The 20,536-nt window shown below is 52.2% G+C and overlaps 1 protein-coding gene across 4 annotated transcripts in view; it reads left to right on the top strand.

Moving 5' to 3' along the window:
* The window catches only part of FYCO1 (FYVE and coiled-coil domain autophagy adaptor 1), an 86,111-nt gene that overhangs the window by 28,867 nt on the left and 36,708 nt on the right, over positions 1 to 20,536 (top strand). For all 4 annotated transcript variants that reach the window (XM_033864724.2, XM_033864723.2, XM_033864725.2 and 1 more), the window contains exons 7-14: positions 2,710 to 2,800; positions 3,749 to 6,121; positions 7,178 to 7,270; positions 7,972 to 8,090; positions 10,697 to 10,864; positions 12,825 to 12,974; positions 13,739 to 13,950; positions 15,342 to 15,486. In XM_033864724.2, the coding sequence (XP_033720615.1) occupies positions 2,710 to 2,800; positions 3,749 to 6,121; positions 7,178 to 7,270; positions 7,972 to 8,090; positions 10,697 to 10,864; positions 12,825 to 12,974; positions 13,739 to 13,950; positions 15,342 to 15,486 (3,351 nt within the window). The remainder of the gene's footprint in view (positions 1 to 2,709; positions 2,801 to 3,748; positions 6,122 to 7,177; positions 7,271 to 7,971; positions 8,091 to 10,696; positions 10,865 to 12,824; positions 12,975 to 13,738; positions 13,951 to 15,341; positions 15,487 to 20,536) is intronic.

The raw sequence follows: 20,536 nt of genomic DNA, 5'->3' as shown, positions 1-20,536 counted from the left end.
ACCTTTTTGCCATATTTACTTCGTGTCATTTTTAGAACTGTTCAATTTTAAAATCATTTCAGACTTACAGAAAAGTTGTAAAAATAGTACACGGTACTCATTCACTTTGATTCCCCAGTTATCAGTATTTTACTACAAACGTTTTAATCATTCTTTCTCTCTCTCTCTCTTTGTTTTTTTTTTCCGGCCGTGCCACGTGGCATGTGGGATCTTAGTTCCCCCACCAGGGATTGAACCTGCGCCTCCTGCAGTGGAAGCGTGGAGTCTTAACCACTGGACCGCCAGGGAATTTCTTATCGTTCTTTATCTTTATGTAAACATGTTGGTTTATTTCCTGCATCATTTGAGTATAAGTTACAGACCTGATTCCCCTTTACTCCTAAGTACTTCATCGTGTATTTCCTAAAATCAGGGACATCCTTTCCTAAAGTCAGGGATATCTATATAACCTCAGTTCAATTGTTAAAATCACAGAACATTGATACAATACTGCTGTCTAATCTACAGACTGTGTTCAAATTTTAAGAATTACACCAGACATGTCTTTTATAATCCAGGATCACATGGCAGTGAATTGTTGGGTCTCCCTAGTCCTTGTTCATTTGGAACAGTTTCTCCTCTTTGCACAGACATTTTTGAAAAGTACAGGCCAGTTATTTTGTAAAATGTTCCTTAATTTGAGTTTGTCTAGTGTTTTCTCATTATTGGATTCAGATTAAGCATTTTTGGCAGAAATACCCGAGGTGTTGTGTCCTCAGCACATTGTACCCAGAGACACAGGATGTTGGTTTGTTTCATTACTTGCAAGGTGAACCATGATCATTTGGTTAAGGTGGTGTTAGCCAGGTTTCTCCTAAAGTTACTGTTTCTCTGTTTGTAATTAATATGTATCTTATGGGAAGACATTTTGAAACTAGGTTTTTTGTTGTTTTTTTTTTGCGGGTACGCGGGCCTCTCACTGTTGCGGCCTCTCCCGTTGCGGAGCACAGGCTCCGGACACGCAGGCTCAGCGGCCATGGCTCACGGGCCCAGCCGCTCTACGGCATGTGGGATCTTCCCGGACCGGGGCACGAACCCGTGTCCCCTGCATCGGCAGGCGGACTCTTAACCACTGCGCCACCAGGGAAGCCTGAGACTAGGTTTTTATCCTGTTTCTTTTAAATCTCCCTCCTGTTAGTTTTAGCATCTGGTAAATCTTTCCTGAATCAGTTACTATCATGGTTACCAGAGTGATTTTCTGACTCCATCATTCCTTCTACACTAATAGTTGGCATTCTATTGTAAGGAAGATCTTTTCCTTCTTCCCCATCTATTTATTCATTTATAGCAGTATTGACTCGTGGATTCTTATTTTTTTCAATAGGTTATATTCTGTCACTGTAATTATTTTAAACCTTAAGGTGCCTTATATTTGGCCAAAGTCCCTTCAAGCTGGTTCTTGTGGGATTTTTTTGTTATGTCTGATACCTTTTTTTTTAAAGAAATAAAATATTATAGATCCCAATAAAGCCCCACCCCACGGCCATCCTTTCTCCTTTTCTCCCTTTCTAGGAGTAATTACAACCCTGTAGTTAATGCATGTCATTCCCCAATATTTGTGTTTCACTACATGTGCCTGTAAATATTACGTATGTATAGTTGTATTTTATATGTATATTTTTAATTTGCTACATTGATTGAATCATGAGATGGCTATACTTTTGCAGGTTGCTTTTTTCATTCCACATTGTTTTTGAGATTTTTATCTGTGTTTGTACAGGGAGTTCTATAGATGTGGAGTAGGGCTGGCAAACCACGGCCCACAGGGCCATGTGTAACACACCTTCATTTACCGATTGTCTATGGCTGCTTTCATGCTACAGTGGCAGAGTTGAATTGTGACAGAGCCCGTAAGGCTTGCCAACCGTAAATATTCACTATCTGGCCCTTTACAAAAAAAGATTGCCAACCTGTGGCATAGAGTATTCCATTGTGTGAGTAAACAGTTTATCTGTTTCTCTAGTGATGTGGAGTTAGAAAGGTTCTGCTTTTTCCACCATGACGGTGCTGCCAGGAGCATCCCCACACGTCACCTTATGCACATATGTGACTGTCTTTCAGGTAGATACTGAGAAGTGCAGTTGTTGGGTTGTGGAGACTAACAAGGTTTAAAATGCAATAATTGCGGATTAAGGAGAAGATTCTGGTCGTTAAGTAAAAGTGTGTTTCGTTTGCAATGACTAGCGCCATCAAATAGAACTTTCTGCAGTGAGGGAAATGTCGTGTGTGAACCAGAAGAGGTCTTCCAGCCACGTTACTCGTGTAACATAACGTACAGCAGTGACCTCAAGGCCTGAAGCACAGCATGACCTTTATTTACCAGATAGACTGTTGTTGGTTCCTGCCTGGTAGACAAGTTATGGCTGGCATCGAAGGTTCTAGGAAAACTTAAACTAAAAACTGGGAAATACTATGTTCACTTCGTTCCTTTTTGGCAGTGAGAGCAAAGCCATCATGCTTAGACTTCAACAGCGGGGTCCAGCTGCTACGACCAACCTGAATGTGTGCTTTGGTGGAAATTGTTGGATTTTGCCTTCTTAGTGAACCTGGGAGGGCACTGCCGCTACCACCACCTGGTTGCCTAGTGACAACCAAGGCCTCCCCGAGTGTGTGTGTATGTGTGTGTGTTCCCTGCTCTGATGCAAGCATGTCTGTTTTGTGGCCCCGCAGGAGGACCCTGGGCACTGGCTCTTCTGCTTACCTATGGAGACCCCCCAGCCGAAGCTCCAGCATGAGCAGTTTGGTGAGCAGCTACCTGCAGGTAATGCCAAGAAGGCTGGGGACTCCCTCTCTGTCATGTCAACCAGGGCATGTTCTTGCCCCTCCCAGCTCAGGGGGATGTTCTCAGATGCCTGGTGTTCCAACCCGAGCGATATAACCCCTCAGTCCTACCCACTGTTTCCTCGAGTCCAGGTTTTTATAACCAAAAGGAATTTAGGCCTTTTAAAAACTAAATTCTTTTAAAAGCTTTTTAAAGTGTTTCAGAAGAAGTGGTTTGGCACTGTGATTAAAAGTGGCAAGGTCAAATCCTGACTGTCACTCGCCCCCTGTGTGACCCTGGGAAGGTGACTTACCCTGTCGAAACTTGAGCTCTCTCATCTGTACAATCTCATACCAGCCTGTAAGGTGGTTGTAGGGAGTAAATGAGGGCACACACGCACAGTGCTTAAGGACTTGGCACAGGCTAGCGCTCAGTAAACGTTAGTGCGTCAGGTCAGTTTCATTAATTTTGTTAGAAATGTGAATGTATCGTATAGTTTAATGGAAAAGAACGCTGAAATTAATCAGCAAAGCAAAATAAGACTAATCAGTATAAGTAGCATTTTTACCCTATTTTGTGATTTAATTGCAACAGGAATTGTGGGTAGGGTGCAATGGGGAAGCAGTAGTTTACATGTAACATCATTTCTCTAAGAGCCAGCATCCATTATGTTACCAAAGCTACAGGAGGCTGAATGGGAAACGCAAGTTCTGGGTCTCAGTGGAGCTCACACATGTGGCGTTGCATCATATTTTAGGATGTGCTACTGACCTCCTCTGGCATATGCTTTGAGCAAAGGGGTCCCAGTCCTTTGAATAGCTCGATAGACTAAGCTTAGGTCATGTAATTGCTGTATTTTTACTTATGTTCTCATTAACTTCTAAAGTTTTGCCAAGCAGCAATGTGGCTTCATACCCAAGCCACTTGTTTTTCGTGTTTCCTCCCCAGACTCAGGAGATGACCTCCCACCTTGACCTGAGCAACCCCTTAAACCATGAGGCACTGGAGGGCTTTGACGAGTTGCGGCTAGAGCTGGACCAGTTGGAGGTGCGCGAGAAGCAGCTGAAGGAGCAGATGCAGCAGCGGGAAAGAGAGAACCAGGAGCTGAGGGCGGCCGTCAGCCTGCATGGAGAGCAGCTGCAGGCAGAGAGAGAGAGGGGCCGCGCCGCCGCCGAGGACAACCTTCGCCTCGCCGGTGTGGTGGCTGCGCTCCAGGAGCAGTGGGAAGTCACCCAGGCCACACAGAACACTGTGAAGGAGCTGCAGGCATGCCTGCAGGCCCTGGAGCTGGGGGCCTCGGAGAAGGAGGAGGATTACCTCTCAGCCCTGCGGCGGCTGGAGTCCCTACTGCAGCCCCTGGCTCGGGAGCTCGAGGCCACACGTGACTCCCTGGGCAGGAAGGACCAGGGCTCAGCTGATGTCCCAGACCAGCTGAGTGCAGCCGAGCAGAAGGCTGACATGGCACTGGACGCAAAGGGGCGACAAAAGCGCATCCCCAGTGACTCGCCCCTGGAGACTCAGGAGCTGGGGGAGAAGCTCCTGGAAAGGGAGAGCACCCAGCTGGAGCAGCTGGCCAAAGAGCTGCAGCTGAAGGAGGAGGCCCGGGCCAGCCTGGAGCGCCTGGTGGAGGAGATGGCCCCGCTCCGGGAAGAGCTGTCCAGGAAGGGGCAGGAGGCAGCCCAGCTCCAGCGTCAGCTGCACGAGTCCTTGGCCCACTTGAGCTCCCTGGAGGAAGAGCTCGCGGAGGGGAGGCGAGAGGAGCAGCGGCGGCAGGAGGAAAAGGGGCTGCTGGAGCAGGAGGCCAGGTCCCTGACGCGGCAGCTGCAGCTCCTGGAGACCCAGCTGGCCCAGGTGAGCCAGCACGTGAGTGACCTGGAGGAGCAGAAGAAGCAGCTCATCCAGGACAAAGACCGCCTCAGCCAGAGGGTGGGGATGCTGGAGCGACTTGCTGCGCAGTCAGGCCCAGATCTGCCTGTGGCGGCTGCGGAGCACGAGGCTCTGAGCCCCACCCTGCAGCAGGCCTGTGAGAAGCCGGAGGAGGAACAGAGGGGCCTGTGGGAGGGACAGGTGGACGATCCCAAGATGCAAGGGGCCGGCCAGGAGAAGCTCCAGCAGGCCAACAGGGAGCTGGAGAAGGAGCTGCAGAATGTGGTGGAGCGCAACCAGCTGTTGGAGGATAAGCTTCAGGCCCTGCAGGCTGACTATCAAGCGCTGCAGCAGCGGGAGGCGGCCATCCAGGGCTCCCTGGCCTCCCTGCAGTCAGAGCAGGCCAGCATCCGGCACATGGGAGACCAGATGGAGGCAAGCCTCCTGGCTGTGAAGAAGGCCAAGGAGACCATGAGGGCCCATGTGGCTGAGAAGGAGGCTGCCCTGCAAAGCAAGGAGGCCGAATGCCAACAGCTGCGGGAGCAGGTGGAGCAGTGCCGGCAGCTAGCGGAGGCCCGGGCTGGGGAGGTCAGGGCGCTTGAGGACCGGTGCCGCCAGCAGACCCAGCTGATCGAGACCCTCACAGCAGACAAAAGCCAACAGGGGTTCAGCCCACCTCAAGACCACGCGTCCCAGGAGCTAGCAGCCCAGATGGCCCTGTCTCAGGCACAGCTGGAGAGCCATCAGGGGGAGGCCCAGAGACTGCAGGCTGGGATGCTGGACCTCCAGGCCAAGCTGCAGGCAGCCCTGGGTGACCGGGAGAAGGTGCTGAGCCAGCTGAGCGTGGCCGAGGCCGCTCTGAGGGAGCACAAGGCCCTCGTGCAGCAACTGAAGGAGCAGAACAAAGCCCTCACCAGGGCCCACGTTCAGGAGCTGGTGCAGTGCTCGGAGCGTGAAGGGGCGCTGCAGGAGGAGAGGGCCGGAGAGGCCCAGCGGAGGGAGGAGCTCCAAGTAGTGTGGGAGGAGCTGTCCCAGGCAACAGGCAGCTCCGAGGAGGCGCAGCTAGAACCTGCTGAGCTGCAAGAGCAGCCGCACCGGGCCAACACGGATATGGCCGAGCTCGGCATCCAGGTCTGCGCGCTGACCGCGGAGAAAGAGCCGCTGGAGGGGGCGCTGGCCCGCGCCATGCAGGAGCTCCAGGATGCCAAAGAGGCAGCCTCCAAGGAGCGGGAGGGCCTGGAACACCAAGTGGCAGGGCTGCGGCGAGAGAAGGAGAGCTTGCAGGGGAAGCTGAAGGCAGCTGAGGAGGCAGCTGACTCACTGCCTGGCCTGCAGGCCCAGCTGGCCCAGGCCGAGCAGCAGGCCCAGAGCATCCGGGAGACTGCACGCCAGGAGCTCGACACCCTCAAGTTCCAGCTGAGCACCGAGATCATGGACTACCAGAGCAGACTTAAGGTAACCCTCACCTTGACCATCTGAGCTGCACTTGTCTCCTGCAGCAGGGCCTGGTGGGTCCATGAGTGGTTGGGATGCACCTTGGGCCAGGTGGCACATGAGGGCCCAAGAATGTCCTGGGGGCCCAGGCCAACATGGCCTCATCCTGGTGTCATAGCTCACAGCATCCTTCTCCCTGCAGGAACATGTTAGGGATACAGCATTGGAGAGGGATGCCTTAACCCAGACGTCTAAATTTAAGGCCATTACAGACAAGTTTGGCCCACACAGAATTTTGTTTAACTTAGTAGCCAACATTTCAGGAGCAGGGTGTTTATAGATTCAGTTTTTGGACTTCTTTTGAAATCTTGGGAGTTCCTAAAGCCTGTGCTCTCATTCCTACGTGGCAGCAGTCAGCAGGAGCTGGGTGGGGACTGCCCACTTTAAGGAAGCGTGCATCCTCTGCTATTTTCCTTGTACTCGTTTATGTACTTGTTCAGCCCCTTTTGGCATGTGAGTTCCTGACTGCCTCGAGTCCTGTCCCTGGATTCTCTGTCCCTTCAGGTGCCTCCTGATAGCAGAGCAGTTGTAGGAAACCAACTCAATTCGTTTTCACAGAGCCCTTGGGATAGACAAGCTTATGAGAACAGCGTTTACCACGTGTCTTGAACTGCAGAGAAAGAGTTAAGAGTGAGGACACAGGCAGACATCTACGGGGCTTTGGCTTCTGATGTATCTGTTTGCTTCTGGGTCTGTGCACTCAGACCACTCCTGACCTCTCTCTTAGGCAACTATTGCGTTCCCACAGATGTGCCTCCCACCTTGTGTCACCCCACCCCTTACAGTTCCATGTGGCTCATACTCCACCTTTCCTTGGCAGAAATGAAATTCTAAGTTTGGGGGCCAAGCTTAAGTCTCTTGGCTTGACGAGATTGTGTTACCAGGGAAGCCCAAAGTTTATTGAGTTTGGGAGAAAAAGAGAGAGGTAGCTTGTTTTTACCCATTTTGGGGGAGTGGGGCCGAGGGAGTCTCAGAACAAGGACCCCACTTTTCTGATCCCTTTCTCATCCTCTCCAGACCTCCAGTGAAGAATGCAGGAGCCTCAGGGGCCAGTTGGAGGAGCAAGGTCGGCAGCTACTGGCTGCCGAGGAGGCTGTGGGGAAGCTGAAGGTAAGCCTGGCCCCTGAGGCCCAGGGGAGGTGCTCCTGTGAGCCCTGAGCAGCGGCCGGCCCATCGTTCACCTGGTCATTCCACTCCCAGGTTGTGGGCCTGTCGAGGAAGGGGATGTGGCTTGGCTTTCATTGGACCATCAGAGAGGCCTCCCTGCAGGAGTTCCAGTGCCCTGGCTAAAGCTGCCGTCAGCTCACCTTTGTAGACAACCTGAGTCTGTGTCATGGCTCTTCCACTCCCTGAACACCTGGCTAGAGCTGTCAAGGGTGCTTTTCACCGCCCCTGTGTCTTATGGAAAGGAAATAAGTCATCCCTCTCTGCAGATGTTCTCCAAGTCAGGGTTTCTGACGTGAGCCAGAGCAGGGGTGGGACTGAAACCCGTTTTCATGGCAGTGACTTTTTTCAGTGACTCCTGTACCCTGCCACCCCACCTCTACCCCCACCCCGGAGATTCTGATACCTGCTGCCCCACCAGCCACCACAACAGGTTGCAGCTGATGCTTGAGGGACATAATTACAAATGGGAGTCTGTCATACTCCACACACATACTAGTTCGTGGTTTCTTGAACTTAAAAACAGACAAAAGCCCCTCCTGTTAGAAGTGCGCCAGCCAGATGGGGTGGGGAACATGCCAGTCACTTGATGGCATCTTGCATGGGCTTCTGCAACCGAGCGTCTTCTCCCTGCTGTCCTGTGCCAGGCTTCCCAGGCCGATGCGGCGGAGAAGCTGAGCTGTACCGGCAAGCACCTTGCTGAGTGCCAGGCCGCCATGCTGAGAAAGGATGAGGAGGGGGCCGCCCTGCGCCAAGACTTGGACAGGTTAGTTACACGGTCCACCCACGCGGCCAGTGGGAGAGTCCTCAAGGGAGGGGGTGTTTGGTACAGTCATTTAGAAAGTCAACCACTCATATCAGGTTAAAGAAGCCCTTTTGCAAGAAAAGCCACAGACTCATAAAGTGCTTATGTCAGAAGCATGCCACGGAGAACCTTGGCAATCTGCCTGTCACAAGCCTATAGAAGGCTGCAGAGACCCTTTCTCTTAATTCCATTGTCTTATCTCTAGCAGGGCATATTTCAGTTCAGTAACTTCATGCTTTGGTAAAACTAAAATGAAGTAAAAGCTGGGAGATAATCATGGTACTACTAACAGCAAACATTTAAGTAATGCCTAAAATGTGGCAGGTACCGTTTTAAATACTTGGTATTTATTTGCCCATTTAATCCTCCCAATGGTCTTGTGAGGATGGTATTATTATTTATCCCATTTCATAGATGAGGAAAACAAGGCTCAGAGGAGTGAAGTCACTTGCCCAGGGTCACACAGTGTGTAAGTGGTGATGACAGGATTGGAACTCAGAACATTTGGCTCCAGAGTCTTTGTCTCAACGACTACCCTAAAAAATATATAGACAGATAGTTTAGTGTTTTGTTTTATTTTAGGGTACTGGTGTGAGAGTATTGTGTGTGCGTGTTTTCCCTCCGTGTGTTTTGACTTGAGTTCTTCGTTTCCTCTCTGAAATGAGAGGCTGCGGGGTTAGGTGTGAGGTTCTCGCAAGCTCATCTGAGAGTGAGTGGGCGAGCCAGGGAGCAGGATCAGCTTGTCTTCCTGGAGACTCTCTGGTGCTGTGTCTGTGGAGAGCACATCGTGCTGTCGCCCTTTCATCATAATGGGGTTTTTTTTGTTTGTTTGTTTGTTTTTGCGGTACGCAGGCCTCTCACTGTTGTGGCCTCTCCCGCCGCGGAGCGCGCAGGCTCAGCGGCCATGGCTCACGGGCCCAGCCGCTCCGCGGCATGTGGGATCTTCCTGGACTGGGGCACGAACCCATGCCCCTGCATCGGCAGGCGGACTCTCAACTACTGCGCCACCAGGGAAGCTCCATCATAATTTTTTTTTAACCTTAAAGTATGGCCCTACCTGTGTCCACCCCCGAGACCTCTTCATCTTCAGGCTTGGGGGCCACCCGGAGTTGTGAGCATCATCAGCCCACTGTCTGGTGATGGGGCCAAACTGGAGTATTACAGGAGTAATACAGGTAATACAGTAATACAGTAATACAGATCCAGGAGTATTACAACAGGGGTTGCTGGGACCTGATCGCATGTGTGCTCCCAGCAAAAACAGACACCCCAAATTCTCCCGAGGCTTTAACTTTTCCACCCATCTCCTACCATCTGCTTCTAGGCCTGGGCCCCGGCTCAATGGGAGATCCAGACCACGCCGGATGTTTAGTAACCTCAACGTACATTTCTTCTCATCTGACTCTTCTCAGCTGACTCCTTACAGAGTTTGAATCCTATAGGACTCTGGCTTCCCTTAGCCAGGTGGTGTTCATGTGACAATTTAAGTAGAACCTCCGAAGTTGGTGGCATTCTTTTTAATGCTATAACTGTGTGTGTGTGTGTGTGTGTGTGTGTGTGTGTGTGTGTGTGTGTGTGTGTGTGTGTGTGTGTGTGTGTGTGTGTGTGTGTGTGTGTGTGTGTGTGTGTGTGTGTGTGTGTGTGTGTGTGTGTGTGTGTGTGTGTGTGTGTGTGTGTGTGTGTGTGTGTGTGTGTGTGTGTGTGTGTGTGTGTGTGTGTGTGTACCCGAGATCATTTTGGAGGACAGTGTCTAGTAAACAACAACCTCCTGACAACTTTGTACCGGACATGGAAAGGCTGGATTAGGTACAGATTCATTGGTCTTGCACAGCCCTCTGTTTTAATGGAGCTGTTATGAATGCCTTGCTTTATAAGGCATCCTTGGAAAACCACTGCCTTAGGGGACAGGTGAGCTGAAAGAGAAGTGGGCAAGGGCGGGAAGACAGTGGTTCCGCCGGCCCCCCCGCTGCAGCTTGAGGCTCCGAAGCACCCAGAACAGGATTCCTTAGGCCTCAGCGTTGTCAGGTTGAACGCCTCGCAGTGTAGATTGAGTGCCTGCCGTGTGCCCCATGCCAAGCCCCACGTGTAGAGTCCCAAAGACACATGGAAGATAGACGCTTCTCTGTGTGGTCATCTCCAGGAAGCTACGCCTCTGTTCTTTCTCTCCTGGCTCCTTTTTCCTCTTGTGTGTACTGCCATCACCAGCCCGTGTACTTAACCCGTCGGGCTCCTCTCAAAACCTCAGTCTCTGCCCAAGAACCAAGTGGTACAGAGTTTGACGCACGTGGGGTGCTCCTAGTGACCTGAGCTCAGCCTCCTCTCCCAAATGTCCCTTGTATTTGTCGTGAGGGGTAGTGGTGTGTGAAGAGTTTGGGTGTGTGAGGGAAGTTTCGAAGGCTTAAGAGAGTGTACAGCGTGTGAGTGGGGCCGTGCCAAGGGGCTCCCCCCATGAAGGGGAAAGCCTGGTAGGGCAGCAGGACCCCCCATTAGAGGCCTGGATTAGCCCAGAGGCACGGGGGAAGCTGGAAGTGGTGGGTAATAAGGAAAACTTACTACTCCTCCACCAGGACCCAGAAGGAACTTGAAAAAGCCACGACAAAGATCCAGGAGTATTACAACAGACTCTGCCAGGAGGCGACAGACAGGGAAAAGAATGACCAGAAGATGCTTGCTGACCTGGATGACCTGAATAGAACCAAGAAATTCCTGGAGGAGCGGCTGATAGAGCTGCTCAGGTGAGTATCAAACAAGGGGCCAGGGGCTGCCCCCAAGCTTGGCTTTTCTTTAAAGAAATGCAACTGTTCTTGAAAGGACTCTTCGAGGGAAATGGGCCCCTGTCTGCTTGTGTTCTGTTGTAAGCGCCCGCACACGTGAACAGGGTCTGCTCAGGCCCTTGGCAGCCTTGCACCTGGTCCGTGTTTTCTTATTGCTATGCTGTTTTCAAAATCTCCGTGTGCTCAGCCACAAGAGTGACAATCAAAGATGTTTAATATCCTCAGGGACTTCTCTATTCCCTTGTCCCTCTCTCGTGAGCCCTTTTCTCCTTCTCTTCCGTCCCACTCTCCCCAGCACCTGGGCCCCCAAACTCCAGTGCCTGCAGGTAGCAGACAGTGAGGTAAATGTGTGAACCGGGCCAGGACGGGGCTCTGAGAAACAGGAGGACATGACCTGCTCTGCTCTTGCTGACTGTTGCCCCGCAGGCATCGAGTCCAGGGTTGCCAAGTCACCTTACTTCTTAAGAGAATGTGGAAATCTGAATTTTTATGTGAAATTGGCCTGGCTTTTAAATGTTGACAACTCATTCAAAAAGTTTTGAAAGGTTTTTGTATGGAATTATTATTATTATTTTTTTTTTGGCTGCGCCTGGCTGCTTCTGGGATCTTAGTTCCCCAACCAGGGATCAAACCCATGCCCCCTGCAGTGGAAACGCGGAGTCTTAACTACTGGACCTCCAGGAAAGTCCCGGAAATTTTCAAAAATACAAAAATAGGATAGCAAAATGCACTGCTGTGTACCTGTCACCCAGCTTCAACATTATTCAGCTCATGACCAGTCTTGTATCATCCAAGAGTCCTACCCATTTCCCCCACCTCCTCAGATTATTTTGAAGCAAATCCCAGACATCCTGTCATTTCATCCACAAGTATTCTGATACGTACCTCTCCAACACAAGGACTCTATTTTAAACAACCACAGCATCATTACCGCGTTTGAAAATTAACTAATTCCCAATATCATCAACTGTCTAGTCTAGTTTGAAATTTTTCTAATTGCTTTATAGGTTTTTCTAATTAGGATCTATATTAGATCTATACATTGCATGGTGATATGTTTCTTAGATCTCTCTTGCTTAGTCATGGTTCCCCCACCATCTCACTCTCTTTTTTTTTCCTTTGCAGTTTACTTTTAAAGAAAGCAGGCCATTCATCTGGTAGAGCTTCCCATAGCCTGGACTTTGCTGATTGCATGCCCATGGTGTCATTTAACATGTTCTTCCATCCTCTGTGTTTCCTATAGCCCCGAAAGTTAACAGCAGTTTTAAGGAAGGCTTTATACACATCTTCCCTGGTGCATCAGGCACATGCAGGTGCTGCCAGAGCCTCCTGAAAAGCCTGCCACTTTTTTCAGTGTGTTTGCTTCCTGTAGTGGCTGTGCTGTCTCTCTAAGGAGTGGAGGAGGTCAACATCCCATCGGATTTTCAGGCTGGAAAAGCTTGGCTCTCCTCCATTAATTGTTACTTAAACCATAAAAACATGAAGGATCCTGAGCACATTTAAGATTTGGGTTCTTGGGCTCACAGCACACAGACGGTCATGTAATCGTGGCAGCACGTGACAGCTTAAACTCCCATTGGCCACGTGCACCGTCATTTAGACATCTGAGCAGCTGGTGGCCCTTGTCAGTGCCAGCAGGTCTTTGCAGTTGCCAGAGCCTTTTATGGACATCACAGACCCCCCTGTACCTTCACACAGTGTGGTGTCAGATGAGGACTTAACACGTTGGGAGGCTCCTGCTGAGTCTGGGACTGGTGTGGGGTGACAGAGGAGACCTAGACTGGGGGTTTATTTCCAAGGTAAAAGTGAATTCTCCTTGTGTTTTGGGAAATTCAGAAGCAGTCTTTTGAAATGAACCAGAGATAATTCTATTGTTTTCATGGATTCTTTCTTCTATTTTTCTAATGCGGCTTTTTCCCAGGGACAAGGATGCTCTCTGGCAGAAGTCAGACGCCCTGGAATTCCAACAGAAGCTCAGTGCTGAGGAGAGGTGGCTGGGGGACACGGAGGCGAACTACTGCTTTGACTGCAAGCGGGAGTTCAGCTGGATGGTGCGGCGGCACCACTGCAGGTCAGCAGGCGGCCTGCGGGCAGGGCCCAGCACTAGGGCAGATGCCTCTGAACGAGGACTCCGTGGCAGGCGTTGGCACCGCAGCCAACTGTCTAGGAAGAGCACGTTGCCTCTTAGTTTTGAGGGAACCAGTTGAGGAGGGTATGTTAGGCAGGGTCTCAGCAGGACACTCGGGGATCCCCGAAAGGGAAGAGAGTTTAATACAGGGGGTGTAGGCAGAGTTAAGGGGACCCACGGGGATGTAGAGCACCCAGAGACCCAACCTCTGGCCCTCTCTTGGCCTGCAGGGGTCAGAGGGGAAATGAAACCCAGAGAGAGCAGGGGCTGAGGCTTCACCAGAGGAACACAGAGCAGAGACCCCCCCACACCCCCCAGGGCCCAAAGAAGGGCAGGCGGGAATGAATCTTGAGTTGGGGTGCGGACAGATGGAGAACGGTCAGCACAGGGGGATGGGGTCTGTGGTCTCTTAGAGCCCAGCCCCCGAGGCCTAGAATGCACACCTGCATCGTTGCGTTAGGGAAGGGGGCTCGGCCTGCCTCCCAGGACCCTGGAAGTAAACGTGTCTCCCATCAGGCTTACCAAGATGGCTTTTTTGGAATCTTATGAGATAGGCCTTCAGGCCCCACTCTAGAGTGGGGGCAGAGCCAGGTCTGACGAGCCATGTGGCGTCCAGAGCCCAGAACAGAGCCCGGTTCCGGTCCCAAGCAGGTCACTCGAGACCTCTAGTGCAGCGTCCTCAGGGCCCGTGCCTGTGTCGTCCCCAGGATATGCGGCCACATCTTCTGTTACTACTGCTGCAACAACTACGCTGTGAGCAAGCACAGCGGCAAGAAGGAGCGCTGCTGCCAGGCCTGCTTCCAGAAGCTGAGCGAGGGCCCCGAGTCCCCCGACAGCACCAGCTCGGGCACCAGCCAGGGAGAGCCCAGCCCCGCCCGGTCACCAGCCCAGGCCGCACCCCAGGCCACCGGAGGCCAAGGTCAGGCTCCGCCACTGCCCTCCGTGTTCTCCAGGTGCCACCCTCACCACTACCCCACTGTGGCTGCTTAGCTGGAACATGTGTAGTTCAGTGTTTTCCAAACTTAGGCACTAAAAAGGTAGTACCACCAATCTGAGACTTTCTTTTTGATGTAATTAGGATTGAAGGAGAATTGAAAAGGGAATAACTTTCTCCTGATATGATTCAGTGTTATTTAACGTGGTGTCTGTTTACTTCTCAACTCACACCACCAGTGGACCCACAGCGTTGGAAAACGCTGTCTCCCAGGGCCCCAGCCCCATATCCAGCCCTCTCTTTCAGGGTAACCAAAGGCCAGGAGTTGAGTGTGGAAACGAGCACATCCTTCCCTGTCTCCCTGTAGCTCACATTCTCTCTCGGCGGCCAAGAAGGATATATTCTCCTTCATGTCCTCTCACTCAGCTCAGTAAAAGGAAGCGGGATTTGGGTCCTGCTCAGCACAGCCTCGCAGACCAGCCCAGGCTGCCCTCTCAGGGCTGGACTGTGGGTGTCTGTTCTAAAGCACGGCCTGTACCAGGAGCCATGCGGCAGGGCCTGCTGGGAACTTCCCATGAACTGTTCTTCTTGCTGAATCTTCCCCTCGCCTGGCTCACTAGTGGGTGTTCCAGTGACGACAGAGGGTGGCATGGTGCCAGCATGCTGAGGTTGCTTGTTTTGCTTTCTGACATTTCCTGTCTCCTCCTCTGTCTGTCTGTCTTACTTTCTGTCTTTTCTTCTTTCGTCTCAGGCCTGCCATCACATTTTCCATCACATGCAAGAGACTGCTTGTTGGCGGGGTGGGGGGTGACTAGCACAGCAGCATCGCACAGCATTCTTCCTACTGGGTAGCCTGCAAAGTTGGGCACAAGTACCCTGGTCAGAAGCACAATGGCTGCTGTGCAGAGGGAGGTTCTTTTCCACCCCTCAGTGGATTGAGGTGAAAATGCAGGTCAGACAGAATCCTCCTCTCAAAGAGGCATGAGTGAGGTCTGTGTCTGCTGGAGCAAGGATTCAGCAGCACAGAAGTATGATTACCTTTTTGTTAGGTTCTTTCCTGATAAGGTTTTGATAGGTTTTTTTCCTTCTAAATAAAGGGCCTCAGAGAACATGTAAGAGCTTAAAACCTCTCCACACCACTGCCTAAGGGACTTCAGAGAAATCTCTTACATGGTGCATTCAGTTTCATCTGTAGTCCCTTCATCTGCTTTTCTGGAACATGCCAAGAGCCATTTCTCTCCATCTGGACAGAGTAGCTGTCGGTTGAGTGAGCACTTAGAGTGTGTCCTGGTGGCTCGTCCCATGTAGCTACACTCCCTCCCCGTACTGTCCATGACTGCATTTCTCTTCTCTCCCGACCTTCCTCTGCACCCCAGGTGCTAACACAGACTGCCGGCCGCCAGACGATGCCGTGTTTGACATCATCACAGATGAGGAGTTGTGCCAGATACAGGAGTCCGGCTCCTCCTTGCCTGAAACACCCACCGAAACTGATTCTCTTGACCCAAACGTGGCTGAACAGTGAGTAGACATCACCTCCATTTCCTGAGTGCCCATTAAGTGCACTTATCAAAGGATTAGTTTCTTATCAAAGGATTAGGAAAGCTTGGAAGCAAGATTGGCTGTCTTTGCTTAAGGGGAGGTGCCTGCGAACAGTGCTCGGGGCAGGGTGCCCTTGAGGAGCACCAGGGCTCGAGGAGTAGTCAGTGTTGAGCCTTGTCAGAGGGTTCCTGGGCGTGTCTGTCAGCGGTCCCCCTGATTTCAGCATCTTCAGGAAGGCCTTTCTGGGCTTAGGCAACTGTATTAATCTGCTCAGGCCGCCATAACAAAATACCATAGACCAGGTGACTTAAACAACAGAAATCTATTTTCTCGAAGTCCTGAGAGTGCAAGGCCAAGGCAGGTTTGGTTTCCTGAGGCCTCTCCTTGGCTTGCGGACAGCTGCTGTCTTCCTGTCTCTTCACATGGTCATGCCCGCTATGCATGTGCCACCCATGTCTCTCTGTGTTCTAATCTTTTCTTCTTATAAGGACACCAGTCAGGTTGGATTAGGGCTCGCCTTATTGGCCTCATTTTAACTAACTTACTTCTTTTAGATCTTGTCTCCAAAAACAGTCACATTCTGAGATACTGGGCGTTAAGACATCAATATATGAATTTAAGGGGGGGACACAATTCAGCCCATGAGAGCAGCGTTTGCTGGGCTGCTGTAGCCATGCTCAGAGTAACGCGCTGCTCTTTAAAAACCGTGTTCACCTTTTGGAACCACTCATCAGGCTTGGTAATGGTGCCACAAGATTAATTTCTGTTGTCTCAAGTAGACGTTTCTCTCAGAAGTCCTCTTTTTTTTTTTTGGCTGCGCCATGCAGCATACAGGATCTTAGTTCCCTAAGCAGGGATCGAACCCGTGCCCCCTGCAGTGGAAGTGGGGAGTCGTAACCACTGGACTGCCAGGGATGTCCACCCCAAAGTTCTAAACGCAATAAAAATATAACCAAGTTTGTTACCCGGTGCTTTCCCCTCCCCCATCCCGTGCCTGCCCCACCACCAGTATCTTGTGCTGCTCTTAATCAGTGACCCAGACCCACCAAATGTTCCTGATGCCGCAGATGGACAGCATCAGGCACAGGGGTGTCCTTTAGTACCGGCTCTCCATTGGCCCTCTCATTTTTCTGGGCCGGCTGTTTTCCAACAAGGCCTGTGAGGAGAGTTCTGCAATGGCTAGTTTCTAAATATATGAAGTAACTGCACAAAGTGCTATTGTATTAAAGTGTCAGGAGTTTAAGCCAGGGGACCCTTGGGAAAAGTCAAGTTCCCCTACATGGCAGCCTTGCTCGGTGTTTCTCAGCCCCTGGGGTCTGGCTTAACTGCAGTTCCTACAGCAAAGCACTGCCTGTTTAGAAGCTCAAGGGAGAATTGACATGGCTCCTGTGTCCAGACGTTCGTTGACTCACTTTCCATCCAGTTAGGGAGTTCTGTGATGCTCTTGCCGACTTGTATTGAGACCTCTGTTCCTCTATTCCTGCCCAGAGTTCAGAGGAAGGGCTGTCAGATTTATCATCCAGGATTTCTGCTGCATGGGAGGAGATGCACTTAATCTTCGGAAGGGTCTCAGCACAGGAGATTTTAGGCTCAAGTGTATGTCTCCATACTCTTCTGTTCTCTTGCTTGAAGGTGACTGACCTTGCCTCATGGATAAAGCCAGCCCATCACCCAACCCAAGAAAGCCTCTGCTCACTGTGACCATGGGCCCTTTCTTTTCCTTCTGAAGCCTTTCCTGGCTGCATGAGCCTGCAGCGTTCTCCCCAACCCCCATGGTTCAGTGGTCCCCAGGGCACGTTCTCTTGCATTTGCAGTAAGCCATACTCATGCCGTCGTCACCTGGCAACTCTTCACTGACTGTGCCTCAACTGCTGGCCAGGTGGGTAGGTGGGTTGGGTGTCCGGGGAGCAGGACCGGAAGCTCAGGGCCTGGGAGGATGACCTTGGGCTGTCACCTGCATGAGGAAGTGCCGCGCTGCAGCTCCCTCTTCCCTTCACCTTTCGCCTTCCCCTTTCTCAGTAGGAGCAAAAGCAGAAGGTCTTCTGACTGCTGACAAATAAGTGTGTTTTGGGTCATGGGGAATCAGGAAGCGGTCCAAGGAAAGGAAACTGCCAGCGTGCTGGCCTGCGGCCTGAGGAGGAGATCCAGGGCTAATGCATGGGCCTGCAGTCCCCATGCGTCCTCTGTTTGGGTGAAGAGCCAGCCCTCCAAGTCAGTTCAGGGCCTGCCTTGTCTCACACCTTCCTTGTGAGTTAGCCAGAGACGGACCCCCGTGTCTCTGGTGGCTTTTTCTTATGTTCTTTTTCTTCCTAAGCTTAGGACCAATCAAAACCACCAGGAGTCTGAGGAGCTCCGACGGGTTTGGTGGGGTGGGGAGTGTGAGGGGTTGGTATAGAGCCTGGGTTTGTGTATGCATCCCTGCCAAGACACTGAGAGAAAGAAATCAGCAAGTCCAAAGGAAGAAGTGGTCCAGGAGGGGTTCAAGGCTGTGAAAGCCCTGATGTGGGGGGAAGGAGGCTGCCTGGAGGCAGTGTCTGTCAAGCACTTTCCCTGTGTAGCAGCTTTTGCACGTGACCTCACTTAGTCCCTGCCCAACCCTTCAAAGAGTAGGGATTATGGTCCCCATTTTACAGGTCAAGGTACTGAAGCTCAGGAGGCCAGGTAACTTGCTCAGGGTCAGGGGGCTGTAAGTGTCAGCATTAAGCTTTGTGCCCAGAACCCCTCCCTCCAGTCCACAGGCCCGAGATTCATTTTGAAGAGTACAGCCCTCTCCTCCTGGTCCCGTTTCCCTATCTTCACATCAAGCACCTGCCCACCTTCCCTGCCTCTTTGTCCACTCCTACCACCCCCCACACACACATTCTCAGGACAAACACAGTTGTCTGCCTTGGCCCTCCTGGCCGTGATGGGACAGGAACAGGTCCCAGAATCCAGCTCTCGGGGAGACGCGGCAGGATCCCGCAGATCCCTAGGCAGCCTCCCAGAGGCCCCTGCACGTGGCTCAGGAGCACAGCCCACCTCAGGTGGAGGGGAGATATTCTCCAGAACCCTGCAGCTGTGCACACCCCTCCCAACTGTGACCCAGGCCCACCCTCAGCCGTCTCCCTGACCAGGTGCCCAGCTCTTCTCAGGACCGAGGCAGGCAGAGGAGGAAAGAAACTCTGTCCTCCAGCAACAAGCCTGGCCTTGGGTCCCTTGGCCTCTGCTCTGCTTCCAGCAGCCCTTCCCTCCTCCAGGCCCAGCCTCCCTTCTCAAGCAGACTGTGCCCATGAAGAACTTGAGGTCCAGAGTCAGACACTCCTGGTCTGCTGCCTCCAGGTTCCCTGGCTTTGAGCACCACAGGCCCCAAACTCAGTTCCCTTCCTCATACAGAAGAGACAGGGACGGCACCTCTAGGGTTGTTAGGAGGATGAGATGGAAATGATGTGGAAAGCCTTCCATGGAATTGCGTGGTTTTGGTGATGTTTCCCCTGAACTGTGAGGTCAAGGGCCACACTGTGATGTCTACTGCCACGGGCTTGGTTCCTTACATCTTGTAGCTCAGTTGTGTTCGCCAACGAAAATCCCACCAGATGCCCAGATGATACTGAGCTCAAACTCACGCACGGAGACTGTCCCTGACCCACAGAGCATCTTTGCCGGTACTTGCTTTAGAACAAGTGCTCTGTGGTCAGAGTGCTTCGGCAATTTGTGGCAGGTTTATCACCAGCCAGGAGATACGATACCTGGTATTTCAAACCGAGAACAGGATATGATGATAACAGTTAAGGTTAGAAAGCCACCTTGTGCTTGGGTTAACCTAGCATCTCCGCCTTCAGACAAGTACAGAGTTGTCAGGTACCCCGTGCCATCTTAGCCAACGTTTGGGGGAAGAGAAAGAGGTTATTCACCGGGGTTCCAGCCCTAGCTCTGCTGTGTGAGCTTTGGCAGGTAGTAATGTCTCTGAACTAGTTTCCTCATCTGGAAAACAGGGATGATAGTACCAGGTGTCCTACCAAACGGCATTGGGAGTTACTGTGGACCACAAAGGACTGGGCCTGTGGAAGGGGTGCTGTGCTGAGAGAACGAGGCTAGAGCCAGTGCCCCGGCCACTCCTGGGCCCTGTGCTCTTTGCTCCGCCTCCACCCCTTCAGTACGGGCAGCTTCTGTTTTTTCTCTCCTGCAGCACCATTTCCTCAGTCCAGAATGCTCACTGAGAATCCCGGGCTTCTGGCTCCAGGTAGCCCCTGGAATCAGGTTCACCCTGTGTTCACCACATCTCAGACAGTGTGGCCGTCATGGTCTCTAACCGCCCCGCCCCCGGCCTGTAAGTGCAGAGAACCTGGTCGGGGAGGACACCCTGAGGCCGCACGTGAGGCCAACTGGACTCACCCAGGGTCCACACCCAGCCTGACCCCCTCCCGCCAGTTTCCCCCACACCCCAGGCTGCTTACGTCAAGCACTGGTGCGTGGGAGCAGAGGGGAGAGCAAGGGGAGAAGGGCGGGGCTGAGCTTGTGCTCCATGGGGCTGTCCCGTGGATGAGTGAAGTCGAGAGTGAAAGCCTTGTTTGGGCTGTGCCCGTGTCTTTTGCCCATAATGGTGTGTACCCAGGAGGGGTTTGGGAAAAAGATCTCTACTCCCAAGTGTGAGCAGGTGAGGGCCCAGAGAGTAGGGCCAATGAGTGACTGGGGAGGCAGAGAAGGTGGAAGAAGATTCAGCTGCTGTGCTTTTCCTCAGGACAGGCAGGCAGGTTCTCCTAAGCTGTGGAAGGGCCAGTGCAAAACCTTTTTGCAAGGAGGCTGGAGAGAGGGCATATAATAGGCCTGGGATGGGGCACGGCCTGATGGGTGCCTGGTCTCCTTTGACTCAGCCAGGCAGGCACCGTTCAACAACAGTGGTCCCAGCAGCCGCCCCTCTGTTGCCGTGACCAGCAGCCCCCAGCGTGGCTCGGAGTGCACTGTCCGTGCCTCACAGCGCTCCTGGAAGGAGGGCCGTTGTCAGCTTGGGGTGTGGATGGTGAAATGGGCTTGAGGAGGCTGCGGCGTTTGT

The sequence above is a fragment of the Tursiops truncatus genome, chromosome 10 (assembly GCF_011762595.2).
Source record: "Tursiops truncatus isolate mTurTru1 chromosome 10, mTurTru1.mat.Y, whole genome shotgun sequence".
In the NCBI taxonomy this organism is placed as follows: domain Eukaryota; kingdom Metazoa; phylum Chordata; class Mammalia; order Artiodactyla; family Delphinidae; genus Tursiops; species Tursiops truncatus.
The sequence above is the reverse complement of the archived record's forward strand: the minus strand, read 5'-3'. Positions and strand labels throughout refer to the sequence as shown.